This window comes from Myripristis murdjan, chromosome 3, assembly GCF_902150065.1.
Source record: "Myripristis murdjan chromosome 3, fMyrMur1.1, whole genome shotgun sequence".
In the NCBI taxonomy this organism is placed as follows: domain Eukaryota; kingdom Metazoa; phylum Chordata; class Actinopteri; order Holocentriformes; family Holocentridae; genus Myripristis; species Myripristis murdjan.
In genome coordinates, this window is record NC_043982.1 from 45,639,039 (window position 1) to 45,654,380 (window position 15,342).

The window sequence follows — 15,342 nt, forward strand, 5'->3', positions numbered from 1 at the left end:
ACTTTAAAAGCAACTTTAAAAGTTTTGCCATTCAATACGCCATTTTAGACAAAGTTTAGAACTTTTCCTATTTCACAATTATTGTAATTAATATGTAAAGATGAGGAACACATTTTGAAAAATTAACTAAAGAATTAACTAAATTAAATTAAAGTTAAAATCACATTTAAAAGAGATAATAAAAACAGAAAAATGTGCAATCATAAGGATGTCACATACTACATGAGTGTATTTTCTGTATATTATGATGCAACTACTGTATTTTACATGTGTTTATATATATATATATATATATATATATTTTTTTTTTTTCTCCACAAACTTTTTTTCAAATTTGATCTAAATTAAGGGCCAAATTTCAGGTTAAACCCCACCCCCCATCCCATCCCATCCCATCCCTGTTAGACATGGGCTCTTCGGTCTGCTGGATCTTGGCCTGATGGGCTGTGATCTCATGGCGTGATGTGGCGGTGGCAGGTGGACGCCTGGCCCACCGCCACATCCTGCTGCCTGTCCGACTGTTTGCTCACGAAGGCGAAGCGATGACACGGCAGCGGCAGAAACATGAAACGCTGAGTCATGATAACACTCGGCCCGGCAGTGCAAATACACGCCGTGTTGGCTCAGTGCAGCTGCGAGCTGTATTGATTTTGTTCTGGCTGTTGAGTCGCAGGGATCCCCGCCCCTCTGTGTGTAAAGACTGTGCGAACACACCTGATCCTGCACACACACACACACACACACACACACTTCACTACTGCATTACAGGAGGTAAACAGAAAAACCGCATGACATCTCTGAAGCTTATTTTACCCGTAACGATACATTTCAGTTTGTGCGCTGCAAAAAATGTCCATTAATAAGTCATGTCATCTGCTTATTTAGAACTTAAAGACTTCTTTTTTTTTTTTTTTTACACAAATGCAGAGCATGCATTTGAGGAAGAATAAAACCCCTCCGGTTCATTGTCTGAGCTCTGACCACCGATGCATAGATGCAACACCGTCAGATAGCTCTTCAATCTCCCAGCTTTGGCTTCAAATCCATAAAAGCATTAAAACAGGAGCAAAACGCCTTCACATGTTTTGTCATGGAGGAAAGATTTGTGCTATGCTCAGGCATGTACAGGTTAAAGTCTTAGGAATTCATTAGCATCCATCATCTTTTACCCTAGCGATTTTAATTTTCTTCCAACAAGGTTTAAAAATCTGCCGGTGGGATTAGGTAATCCCACTTGTTTCCAACACTAATTGAATTTTCCTGAATCAAGCGTCATTTTCTTAATCCTAGCGGCTGATCCGCCTTATTGTGACTTGTTTCTTTTCTTTTTTCTTTTTTCTTTTAGATTTTTGTCTTTGGATGTTGTCTGAGAATAGCAAATGTACAATGAACTAATCTGAACTAACATATGGTCACTCATGTTCTTGCATCAACTCAGTGCACACAATTAACATAAACCCACTGTGCATAAAGGATCAGTCAGCTAACACATGCGGCTCAGTGCAGCAGCAGCAGCTCACATACTGCACACTAGTACACACCTTTGAAGTAGTATATGGTATTTAATATATACTAGGTAGTACATGGTATTTTACAGTCAGCGACCTGAACTGCAGAAAAAGTTGGAAGATTTGCAGGATTGGCAGGTCAAGCCAAGATCAAATTCAGGTCAGTTCTGCTGGGGAAAAAAAATCCCTGAAGCGAGTGAGACTGTGCTGGAAACAAGTGGGATTATCTCATCCCACTGGCAGATTTTTTCACTTTGTTGGAAGAAAAACGATCTGAACACAAGATGTTGAGATTAAATGACTTGAGACAGATTGTTTTGTTGCTGTGTTTAGGCGTGCAGGTACCTGTGAGCCGTCCTGGGGAGGCTCCTGGGCCGGGACGTCTCGGCTGTAGACGGTCATCAGCTCGGGCAGCGCCAGCTCCTGGGGCTCCATGCCCCCGCCGAATCTGTAGTCGTCCTCCTCCTCCTCACAGGGATTGCTGCAGGACTCCTGGGAGGAGGCCCAGTCTGTGAGGTCTGTGGCCACGCCCAGTCCGTCTTGGCTCCTCCCGGCTCCTCCGGCACCTCCCGCCCTCCTCACCAGGCCACTCCCCGCCCCTCCCTGCCCCGCAGAGTGCTTGCTGAGCGGGGTGGAAGGGCTGCTGTACTGCGGGAGCTGCAGGTGAGGGGCGACGGGGCTGTCCTGCCTCATGGTCCTCATGTCCGGGACGGACGAGCTCATCCGGTGGTCCAGGGTGTGTTCGGGCCGGACGTCCGGCTTGCCGTGGTTGGTCTTGCCCCGGCGCAGGTTGCTCAGCAGGGGGCGCGCTTTTTGGCGCAGGTGGCTCAGCATGCCCGTCTTCTTGGAGTCCATGATGGGAGTGTGTTTCGGTTTGAGACTAAGATGTGGACATCACCGACTGCTGCGGGACGACAGAGACAGAGAGACGTCAGATTATCGACAGGCACTGACTTCTGAGGTCGCAGTGTGTGAGCGTGCACTGCTTCATGTTCACACACACACACTTACACACACTCTCACACATGGGAAACTCCCAGTGGTACCTCTGTTCTTACTGTTGGCCACAATGAGTGACAGGTGTGAATGAGAAGCAGTGAGACAGACAGACAGACAGACAGACAGATCTAAAGTCGATCTCTGAAAAACAAAGTTGAAATCAGTAAATAACAGCGATGTCCTTCTGTATAAGAATGTAACAGCTGATGGGAAGTGGACCTTGAACTGTTTATGACTTATCATCACGTTCATTTTGGCAAACATGAATGAGATATTTCCCATGTGGAAGCCGACATTCCAGCTCTGTCAGGACAATGGATTTCCTTGCCAGTCGCAGCATGTGTGGGCAGATTTCACTCAGAACTGTACGAGGATTCATCAGAATAACATCTCAGCTGCTTCACAGTTAAAGAAAACCGAACGTTAAAGAGAGAAAAAGACATCAGCAACATCTACACTTAGGAAACGTATTGAATTTAGCAAACAAACAACCTTCTGTGCCTCTACAACTTCAGGCAGAGTGAAAATCTTCATGATGAAGCTGCTGAATCTCCCCACATTTCAGCGATAGTGTTGCAAAGGGGTGGAAAGTTTCCGGTAAATTTCCTGGAAAGTTTCCGAAAATGACCGTGGGAATTTTTGCTCAGGAATATTGGAAATGGATTTTTGCTGTCACATTTTTTCCAATTTATCCGAAAATTCCCGGGAAAATTCGGCTCGGGAATTTTCTTTTCTTTTTTTTTTTTTTTTTTTGTCATCAATTTGAATGAGGTTTTTAAAAAGTTTCCATGGAAATTTAAGTTTGGGAATTTTGGAAATTTTCCTTTTTGTTGTTAAGGTGAATGGGGCAAAAATAAACAATAATCAATAAAATGAATGTCAGCATCAATATCACTTTTTTAGTTGCTGAGGGGGACATACAGTGCTGTGGAAAAGTATTTGCCCCCTTCCTGATTTCTTATTTTTTTGCATATCTGTCACACTTAAATGTTTCAGATCATCAAACAAATTTTGATATTAGACAAAGATAACCCGAGTAAATATAAAATACAGTTTTTAAACACACCAGAAAGTCCACCTCTGAATGGCTTAAAAAACAAAAACAAAATGAAGGTTTTGGAGTGGCCTAGTCAAAGTCCAGACTTAAATCCAGTTGAGATGCTGTGGCGTGACCTTAAACAGGCCTTTCATGCTCGAACACTTGGCTGAATTCAAACATTTCTGTAAAGAAGAGTAGGCCAAAATTCCTCCACAGCGATGTAAAAGACTTATTGCCAGTTATAAAATTCCTGAAAATTCCCTGGAAATTCATTATAATGTAACATGTTTGCATGCATATCTGCTTAAAACGAACCAAAATGTTTGTTTATGTATAGATGTATATGATCGAGTGAATGCAGTGAATATACATTCCCAAAAATTCCCGTTTATTCCTGTTTATTCCCATTAATTTCCGAAAATTCCCATGGAAAATGTCCAACTTTGAAAATTCCGGGAATTTTGCAACACTATTCAGCGATAAAGAAAAAGACAATATTTTGAAAGAGGAACTGAGCCATAAGATCTTATTTGCCGCCCACAGACTCTGAGCTCCCAGCAGATCCCCAAACAGATCAGTGTCTCTGCTGGAGCATCATCAGAGCTGAGACTCTCTGCTGTGCACGAGGCCACCAGTTCAGCTGCGTCATCCTCATCTTTGAACAGTCGACCCAGCGCAAACGAACTTTCAAAATGAAATGAACAAACAACGGGAACAGAAAAACAGTCGGCGCATATTGCAGTGAGTTATTAATCCTTTAAGCCGCCGTCTCTCCATTATCTCTGCAACGCAAACAGCAGCTGCACCTGCCGCTGGGAAAACACCACTTTTGAAATGCAGCAGCCCCATAAGCCTCTTAGGCGGCATCACACTCTGCGCCGTGTCATGAACCGTGAGCCGCAGGTCATCAGCCGCAGGACAAGAGGAGGAGGAGCGTCTTCACATCACAGGAGCTCAGCTATGAGGGACGAAAAATGACAAAACAATAAATAAATGAATAAATAAATAAATACGCATATAAATATATAAATGCATAAATAATTAAATTAATAAATATTTCTACATTTATTTATTTATTTATTTCTGTTTTTATTCATGCATTTATTTATTTATTTGTGTATTTATACATTTATGCATGTATTTATTTATTTATTTTTACATTTATTTATTTCTTTATTTTTACATTTATTTATTTATTTATTTATTTCTACATTTATTTATTCATTTGTGTATTTATATATTTATTTTTACATTTATTTATTTATACTTTTATTTATTTCTACATTTATTCATTTATTTATTCCTTCTTTTATTTCTACATTTATTTATTTATTCCTAGATTTATTTCTGTATTTCTACATTTCCACATTTATTTATTTCTGTATTTCTGTGTCGTATGTTAATAATACTCATACTCAGCTTCCAGCCAGTTCAAAAGCAACATGAGCTCTCAGTCAGTCACTTGGTTAAAAACTCACCTTAGTGGGGCAGCTTAGCTCAATATATCACAACAATCGTTCATTTTGTGATAAAAGCATAAAATTTGGTAGATGTGTTGGTGGATATACACTACTCACAAAAAGTTAGGGATATTGGGCTTTCGGGTGAAATTTCAGGATGAACCTAAAATGCATTCTAACCTTTACAGGTGAACTTAATGTGACCTTCTGTAAACTTTTGAATGCACATGTCCAACTGTTCAATGTTTCAGTACTTTTTGCACAAGTTGCTGTTCTCTAACAAGGAGTTTAACGGCAAAATTCACATCAGGTGTTTGATGCTCCAGCTCATCGAGGTCGTATCATTAGGGAACGGCTGCTGGAGACTGGGGTACCTCAGATGGAGTGGCCTGCACTTTCTCCAGACCTGAATCCCATAGAAAACCTATGGGATCAGCTGAGTCGCCGTGTAGAGGCTCGGAGCTCTGTACCCCAGAACCTCAATGTCCTGAGGGCCGCCCTTCAAGAAGAGTGGGATGCCATGCCTCAGCAGACAATAAGTCGACTTGTGAACAGCAGGAGACGTCGTTGTCAAGCTGTAATTGATGCTCAAGGGCACATGACAAGTTACTGACATTAACATTTTTTGTTGTGGTATATCCACCACTGTTGTTGGCTTTTGTTTCAAGAAATGGTTTGAGATGAGGAAATCACCAGTGTATGCTTCTACTTAAATGCCCTACTTTCATGATATAATATCACTGTAGCGTGAACATTTTACATTTTCCATAAATTTCACCCAAAAGCCAAATATCCCTAACTTTTTGTGAGTAGTGTATTTCAAACAAATCTGGATATTGGGCCATCACAAAATCGCCCCCTAGTGGCCATAGCAGGCATTTGATTTGTTAAAATGAATAAAAATATCACAATGATTCATTAAAATATTTTAAAAATGTAAATACACATTAAATTAAGAAAAAAAAAATACAGTTATACACACTCAGTTTCTCAAACACTTTCTGCCCCACCACCACAACCACCACTGCAAGCCAGCTAGCCAACGAGCTAGCTAGCATATAATATGCTTCCTGTGACAAGCAGTGCAGTGGACAGTCCATCAAGGTAGGCCTAAACATTTTATTTCAACTGTAATAATTATGAATAAAATATGTTAGTATTTGGATATATACATTTTGAACATCATAGATAAAGGCTAAAGAGAAAAAAATTATTGTGGGGAACAGTGGAGAGGTAAATTTTCAAGGTAGCAAAACTAGGTAGTGAAGCTAGGTGGTTAGCTTGGAACATGTAGCAAGTATGTAGCAAAGCTGTAGCTATGTTGTATGTTGTATGTAGCTATGTTCTGTTGTGTTACATTGTAATAAAGCTTTTTCCCACTTTAAAATGTCTCTAAATTATATTTGTGGTGCTGAAAACATGAAACAGCAGCTGTAGGGTCGGCAAAGCATTCTATGCCAGTAACCACTGGCGGCCAGTTTTAAAAATGGCTGCCACAGTCATCAGAATAAAAATTTGCAGTGGCCCAATATCCAGATTCATTGAACATATATTCCGCAATGTGTGTACCAAATTTGGTGCTTTTATCACAAAATGAATGATAGTTTAGCTGTGCCGCCCCACTACCTCTCACAAAATTAAACACAGTTACAGCCAGAATCCGGATTTAAGGCGCTGCAATGGACACCTTCATTTTTAATCATATTCTTTCCGAAATCTATGCATGGTGTTTTTTTTTTTTAAAATGAACGTGTCCACACAGCTTTCTATATCTAATTTGATCCTTTTTTTTTTTTTTTTTTGTATTATAAGAAAAAAATTAATTTCTTTTAGATATTTTTGTGTTTTTCTGTCATCTTCTGCTTTTTCTTGTTGCATATCTGACAGATTTGTTTTTGCACTCACAGGAGGATTTTTGTTTCATATGTGGAGTTATTTTTAGTGGTGTCAAATTATCGCGTTAATTGAGATTAATTAATTACAGTCATATTTAGCGCGTTATGTTTTTTAATCGAGTTAATCTAATTTTTAATCTCTAATTTTACTTTTTATAAAATCAGTTTGTAGGCGTTGGGCTTCCTGTGTTGGGGGTGGAAAACAATGGTCAGTCACACCCTGACGTGGACATTGATTGGCTGTCATTGTGTTTGTGCCGGCCTGTCACTGGCCCGGTGGCCTTTCAGTCGTTTTTTTTTTTTTTTTTTTTTTTTAAACAGGTCGCCGGCCAGGCCAGTCAGAGGCCAGCAACCTGTGAAGAGGTCAAGACATGATTGGTTTGTTTTGATTAACACCCGCCCCAACAGTCCGAGTCCGTTGTAAACAGGCAGCGCATGTTGAGGAGGGGGTGTCGCGACTCGTGTGTGTGTGTCTGACTGTGGAGGAGAGGAGAGGAGAGGAGGTGGAAGAAAAGGTTGCGTGATCGAAGTTAATACATTACCGTATTCATCCGAATATAAGACGATATTTTTTCCATTGAAAATGCCCTGAAAAAACGCCCTCGTCTAATATTGGGGGTCTAAGCAAATATAGATATGTACATGTATTGTGCATATGTAAACCAGTAGGTAGGCTCGCCTGATGCTGCGATTACCGGCGAATGGCCGCATTGTGCAGTCATTGAAGCCGCGTATGAACAAAAATTGATATGGCAGTAGGCTATGTGTGCGCCGCTCAGCTGTCAGATCCGGCAGACCAGACCCGGTGCCGCGGCCGGCTCGCCTGATGCCCACCGGTGGCTTTTTTATTCAAACAAGATTTTGTCCATATAATATTTTTTTTTTTTTTTTTTTTTTCAAAAAAGGGTCTTGAAAAAGAGGGCTCGTCCCCCCGACCCGCATCGGACTGATCTGCTACAATAATGTAATGAATTTAAAGGGAAATACCTCAAGTTCAGGGCTTTTCTCAGCAATTTTAGGTGAGATTAAAAAAGAGATTAATTAGATCAATTAATTACAGATCATAATTAATTAATCTCTCAATTTTTTTAATCTCTTGACACCACTAGTTATTTTACTTATTTACTTACTGATCTTTACATTTGGGTTGTTTTTGTCTTTTTGTGTTATTGATACAGTGTGATTTTAATTATTGCTTGGTTTTCTTGTTGCTGTTTTTGCACGGGAGCCCAGGAAGATTAGCGACCACCTTATAATAAAGTATAAAGGATAATAAATAAAGAATAAAGGACGGTTGAGAGCTGACAGGTCGAGGTGCTGGGTGGGTTTTCCGGTCGTCCGTCGGTCTCGGGCAGAAAGCGGGTAAACTCCTGACTCAGAGGCGGATTCCTGCAGCCTCGATTCAGCATTCTCTCGCCTGACCCAAATATAAGGATTAGATGGCAGATCGCTCACATGGTCAGAAAAAAAAAATACAGACAGAGGCAGCGAGCTGTGCGGAGCGACGGATCTGGAGACAAATGATGACATCATGACATCAGGTGCCTCCCACCTGACGCCCTCAGGATCAGCTGATTTTTTTCTCCACAATATCTTTTGCATATTTAATTAAGCCACACAAAATCCTACGTTCAAACTATGAATATTTTCTGAGTTACAGCTCCTCCAAGTTCATACAGGCAGGTCCAAGCTTTCTCATCCATGTTGTTTTATTTTCTTGCTTTTTTTTCTGAGCCTCATAACTTCATTCCCGACAGAAACAGCCACGGGGAATTTTCAGGGCTGAAAAACAAACGTGAGCTCTGTTCAAAACTGCAGCCGAGTCAGTTTTACATCCATCCTCAGAGTCACAGCCCTGAAACAAAACCTGGTTTTTCTTCAACACAATTTTTTTCCGTAACCGACTTTGAGCATCAATCTCTTGGAAAAAAGGAAAGTTTAATGTCTGTGACTCAGAGGAACAGAAACCAGCACTGGTGTCCTGGAGGTGTCGTGTGTTTTCTGATAATTCATTGGAGAAAACTGGGAAAAGTGCATTTTGGGAAAACTCTGAAGGGTCAAAACTAATGTGGACAACTTCTTGACGGTGATGGAGAGCTGGTGTGAAGAAAGTTTGGAGGAAAAAATCTGCACTGCAAAAACTCAAAATCCAAGATTATTTGTCTTATTTCAAGTCAAAAATGTCTAATTACTAGTCAAAATATCTCATTACACTTAAAATAAGACATGATCACCTCAGAAGTAACTTGTTTTTAGACAATTGTCTCTTGTTTCAAGTGAAAATTTGCTTGAAACAAGTGAAAATTTGCTTGTTTCATTGGCAAAATTTGTTTCTTGTTTCTAGCAAATTTTCACTTATTTCAAGTGAATTTTCACTTGAAACAAGTGAAAACTGTCTAAAAACAGTTTACTTCTGAGGTGATCATGTCTTATTTTAAGTGTATTGAGATATTTTGACTAGAAATAAGACATTTTTGACTTGAAATAAGACAAATAATCTTGGTAAGATTTTGAGTTTTTGCAGTGTGGAATGTTTTGAAGCTTTTTCATTTGCTCCAATTAATCTCAATCAATCAATCAATCAATCAATCAATTATCAAAACAAGTCAGCAGTGACCATGACATCTGTCACCATTAAGACACTGAGGCTTGGGGACTTTTTGGCCTGTTGGTGGCGCTGTGGTGGTTCAATCAGTTTCATTTAGTGGACATCAGTGTAAACACACATTGCTCCGTAAAGGTTCATCCAATTTGTCCCATCAGTCTCTGACACACTAAACGTGAAGCTCAGTGTCCTGCTGGCCAGGTGGTGGCGCTGTGGTGGGACAAACAGGTTTAAATTCAAAATGTCAGACCGCGGTGTCCAAATCCCCAGAGCGTCCCAGCAGCAGCCGACACCGTCACCCTCACCAGGTGTGCTGTGTGTTCACACTGGAACATTATGCAGTAAACACACAAAACTCCACTGGTCCAGTAATCTGACTGGAGGCACTGCACGCTGCTGTCCCACAATGCAATGCAAAGCGGAGCGGGAGGAGCGACTCACAGATCCAAAAAACATTAAAGATGACATAAAAAAGACGTTTTTTGTCAACGGGAGCATCTCTGTGTCTGAAGGAGCAACGCAAAGGAGAACTTCAAACAGCCTATATCTGTTGAGATACGTGTGTGTGTGTGTGTGTGTGTGTTTCAAATTTAAAGTTGGACGGCGGCAGATGTTCAGATGTAGGTCACATGATGCCAGCGGACGGATCAGCAGCCGTGATGCATCACTTCCTGTTTGTAGACACGATGCAGTGCATTGAATTTCTCAGACTGCCAGAGCGGTTACTATGGAGACGAGTACACAGCACCACTGGTTAGTGTTAGTGTGTAGTTAGTAGTGTGTGGTGTAGTTGTAGTTGAACTACAACTACACTTCTGATGTCGGGAAAAAGTCTGATGTCGGGAAAAGGTTCTGACTTCGGGAAAAGTTCCTATGTCAAATGTCAGAGATTCCAGGGCTGAGGACTGAGTCCGGACTGAAATCTCCAATAGGAGAGGTTTCAGAGTCTAAGGAATTAAGAGGTTGGGCTGTCGGCATCCCTGCAGGGGGTGACCAGGAAGTCCGTATAGCTCAGGCAATGTACTGAGCCTGTTGATATTTTATGTTACTGTATTTTATTTTCGCTATCATTCCCAATTCTATTTCCCTTTTTATTGACTGTTTTTATTGTTTTAAATTGTGTTTTGTTGCTTTTAATGTCTCTGTAAAGCACTTTGAATTACCTTGTGTTGAATTGTGCTCTACAAATAAATTTGCCTTGCCTTGCCTTGCCCTGCCTTGCCTACAAGGCCGATCAATAGAGAAATGTCTTTTGACTGGCCCAACAACCACCATGAAGCCTGCAGGACAGGTGTACACACGTACCTGAGAAAACTGACAGTTTCACTATAAATGTTTAAAAAAAAAAAAAAAAAAAAAAGGGCATGGCGTGACACAGATCCCACTGTGAGTCAGGCTTTGTTTGTCCAGTCATTACCAAAGCCACAGGACGTTTCCCAACACGGCTGAACCACGTGTGTGAAACTGCTCAACAGGGGGCGCCACCAGCTCCAGACATGTGCAGGGGCCAAGAGAGCTGCTCTCTGTCCTCCCAGCCCGAGCCGATCATCTGATCACCTGATCATCAATAATTAACCAGCAGAGAAACAGAACAACACCGCTGTTGTTCCTGATGTGAGTCACAGCGACCACACACCGCCCTCACTGCAGAGGGTCGCCGGTCCAACCCCCGACACAGGCTGCATCCTGCTCACGTGCCCACGAGCAAGACACCGCAGGCCTGCCACTAAGCAGTGTTCTCACTGCTGATTAATATAGCAAACACTTTTCAATTAATTGATTAATCAGGCAGTCTATAAAGTGTGGAGAATAACAACACGAGCCCAAAGTCACGTCTTCAGATCAGAGCGGGAATCAAACACTGATCAATAATCTGAATGTTTCAATACATGACGGCCGACAGACAGACTCCGCCTCCCCGTCTGAACGACAGCGGGACTGAGACGACTGGGCGGAGCCACTTTCCTTAAAGATAATATGATTACAATTTTCATTTCCCTTTGATTTAATTCCACAGGGAGACCAAAACACTCAGAGCGAGGTTTCAGGTTTTGCTTGAGAATCAGAATCAGACTTTATTGATCCCAGAGGGCGGTTTGGCTCAGCCGCAGCTTCTCAGATTCTCAAGAGATTCTCAAGTTTAAATGAAATTACAAGAAACAGAAAGGGAAAAATCAGAAACATAAAGCTGTGTGCATAATGTCAAACTATGTGAAAAGCTGTTCTGGATTTCAAATGTTTGTTCACTCGCCTTTCGCAAACATTTCCAAACAGAAATCTGTTGCTGCATCACTAAACTGAACTTTACACACACCACCTCAGCCATTATGAATGTAGATTTCTTGTATTTTTTTTTCTTCAAATTTTCAGATGATTTTTTTTTTAGTATTCTTTAATTTCACAGATTTCACTATTTTTTTTCCACATTTTTTTTTTTTGCCATAAGCTTTCCCTCATAGGTCTCAGAAATTCTGATTTTTTTTTTTTATTTTTTTTTTACTGGAATATTATATCCCAGAAATATTCCTGAAAACACTGCATGGGAAACAAAGTGGGATTATCTTAATATTTTTTTACCTTGTAGGAAGCAAAAGAAAACTTGACCACTGAAGACTAAATGATTTTGACGAGGCTGTGAGTTTTCTCATGCTGCTCAGCGTCATCAGGTCTCCTCACTTGTCCTTCAAACACTCAGACGTCCCGTTTTCCCGTCGCTGTGGTTTGTTTCTGCTCTCCCACTTTCCCAACAGGGATCCTTAAAGTTTCCTCTGATCTAAATGAAAGGAGATGAAGCAGTTTTCCAGCTCACGGACAGCTCTACGCCGCGTCCTTGCTGCAGGACGGTGAAGGCTGCAACACGACGTCAGCCGGCCCAAGGTCTACCCGAGGTCGTCTGTCCACCGCGGTGTGTGTGTGTGTGTGTGTGTGTGTGTGGACTGACAACACAGCGAAGTGTTACCTGTGAGCTTCAGCGGCCGCCACCTGTTCCAGCCACTTCTGTCACAAATGCAGAAGTGACGTGTAACATGCACCGCCGTCACACACACCAGTGATGCTGCAGGTGACAGAAGTGCCACTGAGCAGAAACCAGTGAGTTTAACTGGAAAACGACGCGTGAAGCTCCTTCAGATCCAGATGCCTGCACTCTCATCTGCATGACTGAGAACTCTCTGGACTAAAATCAAAAAAGATGCTGCTTGTTACCAACTTATGCACTGTAACTTTTTTTCTTATTTCATCCAATGTTTTTCATTCTTTCCTCCCTTCTGTTCAACTCTTTTAAAATCTTGTTTTCTGCCTTCTTAATTCGTATGTAAAGCGCTTTGACTTGTGTTTGAAAAGTGCTGTACAAATAAACCTGCCTTGCCAAATGTGCAATCACTGCAAGCCACTGATGACATATGCTGCTGAAACTTTATGGACTGTGGATAGATCAATGGGATCAATAGGAAAACATATGCTATACGTTATTGAAAAGGTATTCTTATTTATTAGATTAGGCCTGATACATGGTGAGCGACAGCAGAGTCAACACATGTGGCTGCTTGACCAAAAAAAAGTAAAAGAAAAACTATATTTCCAGGTTTTTCCCCTACGGTGGCCCTAACACACCGCTGTACTCCTGCACTCACAGCGCCAGCATCAATAAGAACAGGGCTGCTGGATGCACACACACACACACACACACACACACACATCTTTTGTGCTGCACATGGCGGAGCTGAATCTCCTCTTGTGCTTCACACACATGGCCCAGACATGAACATCAAACATCATCGCTGACGCTGCACCTCTCAGTGTGAACTCAGGGATCTCTGCAAGCTCACACACGTACCGTGACGGCAGAGAATACCATGCACGTCTGCACACAGCGCTGGAGCGTCATGCCAAAATGAAAAAAAATGACATTTGGCACTTGGGAATATAAGAAAGGGGGATTTTTTTTTTTTAAACATCTGATACTCTGAAAACAAAAATGAAACAACGGATGACAACCTAGTTTTTAACTGACACCCCTTTAATGTGTTTCTGAGAACAGGAAGACACTCCCACACACTGGACCCTCGAAAGTTTAGACGTCTGAATGACAAACGGCGAGTGATGACTTCCTGTGGCTCAACATGGATGGTGACAGTGACAGTTTTGGAAATATCTTAATTCATTCTCTCTTCAAAAGACAGTCAGGACACCAGTTCTTCCTCTACATCAGACTTATGTGTATTAGAGTGATTTAAAAGGTGTGTCATCAGTTTTTTTTTTTTTTTTAACATGTGTAAATTTCTTCAGTGAGTTGGCCAAGATGAGAAACTGCATCATCGCGTGGCCTTGTCAGAACAAGAAGAAGACAAGAAGCTATTTCCTGGAACCTCTCACACGGGTTTGTGGTTCACACTCTTTGCAGAGGATGAGGCATTTGCAGAACTCTAACCACAAATATATATTTCTGAAAAAAAAAAAAAAAAAAAAAAAAAAAACCTCAAGCATGAATGAGAAAATTATGGCTCTGGTAGATTGATAACGTTTGATCTACGACTGCACTGTGACAAGATTTCACACAGGCTATAAAATCCGTTAGTGACGTGCTCAACAGGTTTACTACACACAGACCACCGTCGCCCCCAGGCAGCGTGGTTTCCAATCACAGTTATTGACTATAATCATATTTCTCCAAAGCAGACTCAAACAGCCCACACGGAAAGAGGACACACCAGTCACAACCTGAGAAGTGTCTCCAAGTCAAAGCAACACCTTGATACTCACTGCAGAGCCGCGATACGCCCCGCTTCCGCACGGAGAGACGTTCAAGCCAAACTCGCTTCAAAAAACCTCATAATTCAGTGTGGCCTTGCTTGTGTGTTCAGGCTTAACCCCACGGAGCATGACGCGGTGTGTTTTCAGAGTGACTGGAGGCTGCTCTTTCATTCGGCGTAATATAATCCACCAGCCACGCCATCCCAAATTAACAAAGCCCCTAAAACTGGTTCATGTTGCCTGCTGTCGCCGCTGCGTGTCTTCTGGTGGTGAAGGCCGGCTCAAGCGCAGGAACCAAGCGCAAAAACTGGGATTTAATTCAAGCAAATGCTGTTCTGTGGATTGTATGGATGCCGAAATGCCGACTGGCTGTTAAAAACACAAAAACTGTTTTCAGTCCTTTTCCGCGACGTTTGTAATTTGGCCAAAAACAAACGGTACGTTAAATTGCCAGAAATTTTAACAGAGTTTGGCGACACAGACTTTGAAAACGAGACAAAATAGCTACAATGCGCATACCGGGGATTCCTGAGTGTTGACAAGTGAGGAGAAAGTTTAGGTGAGGTGGATCCAGAAATGGAAGTCTCTTACCTGTCCGCCAGGTGAGACTCCACAGGTATACGTAGGTATAGGTGGCAGCTCACCTGGACAGTCCTGCGCTAAAGTCCCTGCCTCTTACAATAAAAAAAAAAAAGGAACTAAAACCGCCTTGTTACCTTTTTTTCCGCTGTGAGAAACATCCTCCGCCGCTCGGCTTCCGTCCGGCTCATCTCATGCCTGCAGGACAGTTTGGTTTTGTTTGTTTTTTAAAGACGACAGAAAAGACTGAGGACGAGCTGCGGCTCTGTGACTGACAGACTTCCTCCTCCTCCTCCTCATCCTCACCCTGACCAGCAGCACCACGCCGAGCCCAGCTTTTCAAAATAAAACATTTCTTATTCCTTCAAAAAAAAAAGCTCAGAGAAACCCCAGGAGGCTGAGATCCAGCACATCCCAGCCTGACTCTGACTGCCTCACACCGGAGCTGCAACACTGAAATATGTTTTATTTCTTAATCTACGAATAAAAAAAGGGGTGTATACAC

The 15,342-nt window shown here is 41.8% G+C and overlaps 1 protein-coding gene across 7 annotated transcripts in view; it reads right to left on the minus strand.

Moving 5' to 3' along the window:
- LOC115380510 (multiple C2 and transmembrane domain-containing protein 2-like) overlaps nt 1-15,133 on the minus strand; it is a 72,129-nt gene extending 56,996 nt beyond the window's left edge. For 2 of the 7 annotated variants that reach the window (XM_030081719.1, XM_030081712.1), the window contains exons 1-2: nt 14,975-15,133; nt 1,854-2,412 (exon numbers count right to left, since the gene is read on the minus strand). In XM_030081719.1, coding sequence (XP_029937579.1) covers nt 1,854-2,363 — 510 coding nt within the window. In that variant the 5' untranslated portion in view covers nt 2,364-2,412; nt 14,975-15,133. The other 5 variants (XM_030081716.1, XM_030081715.1, XM_030081713.1 and 2 more) reach the window with 5 other exon arrangements.
- Nucleotides 15,134-15,342: the final 209 nt, after the last annotated feature.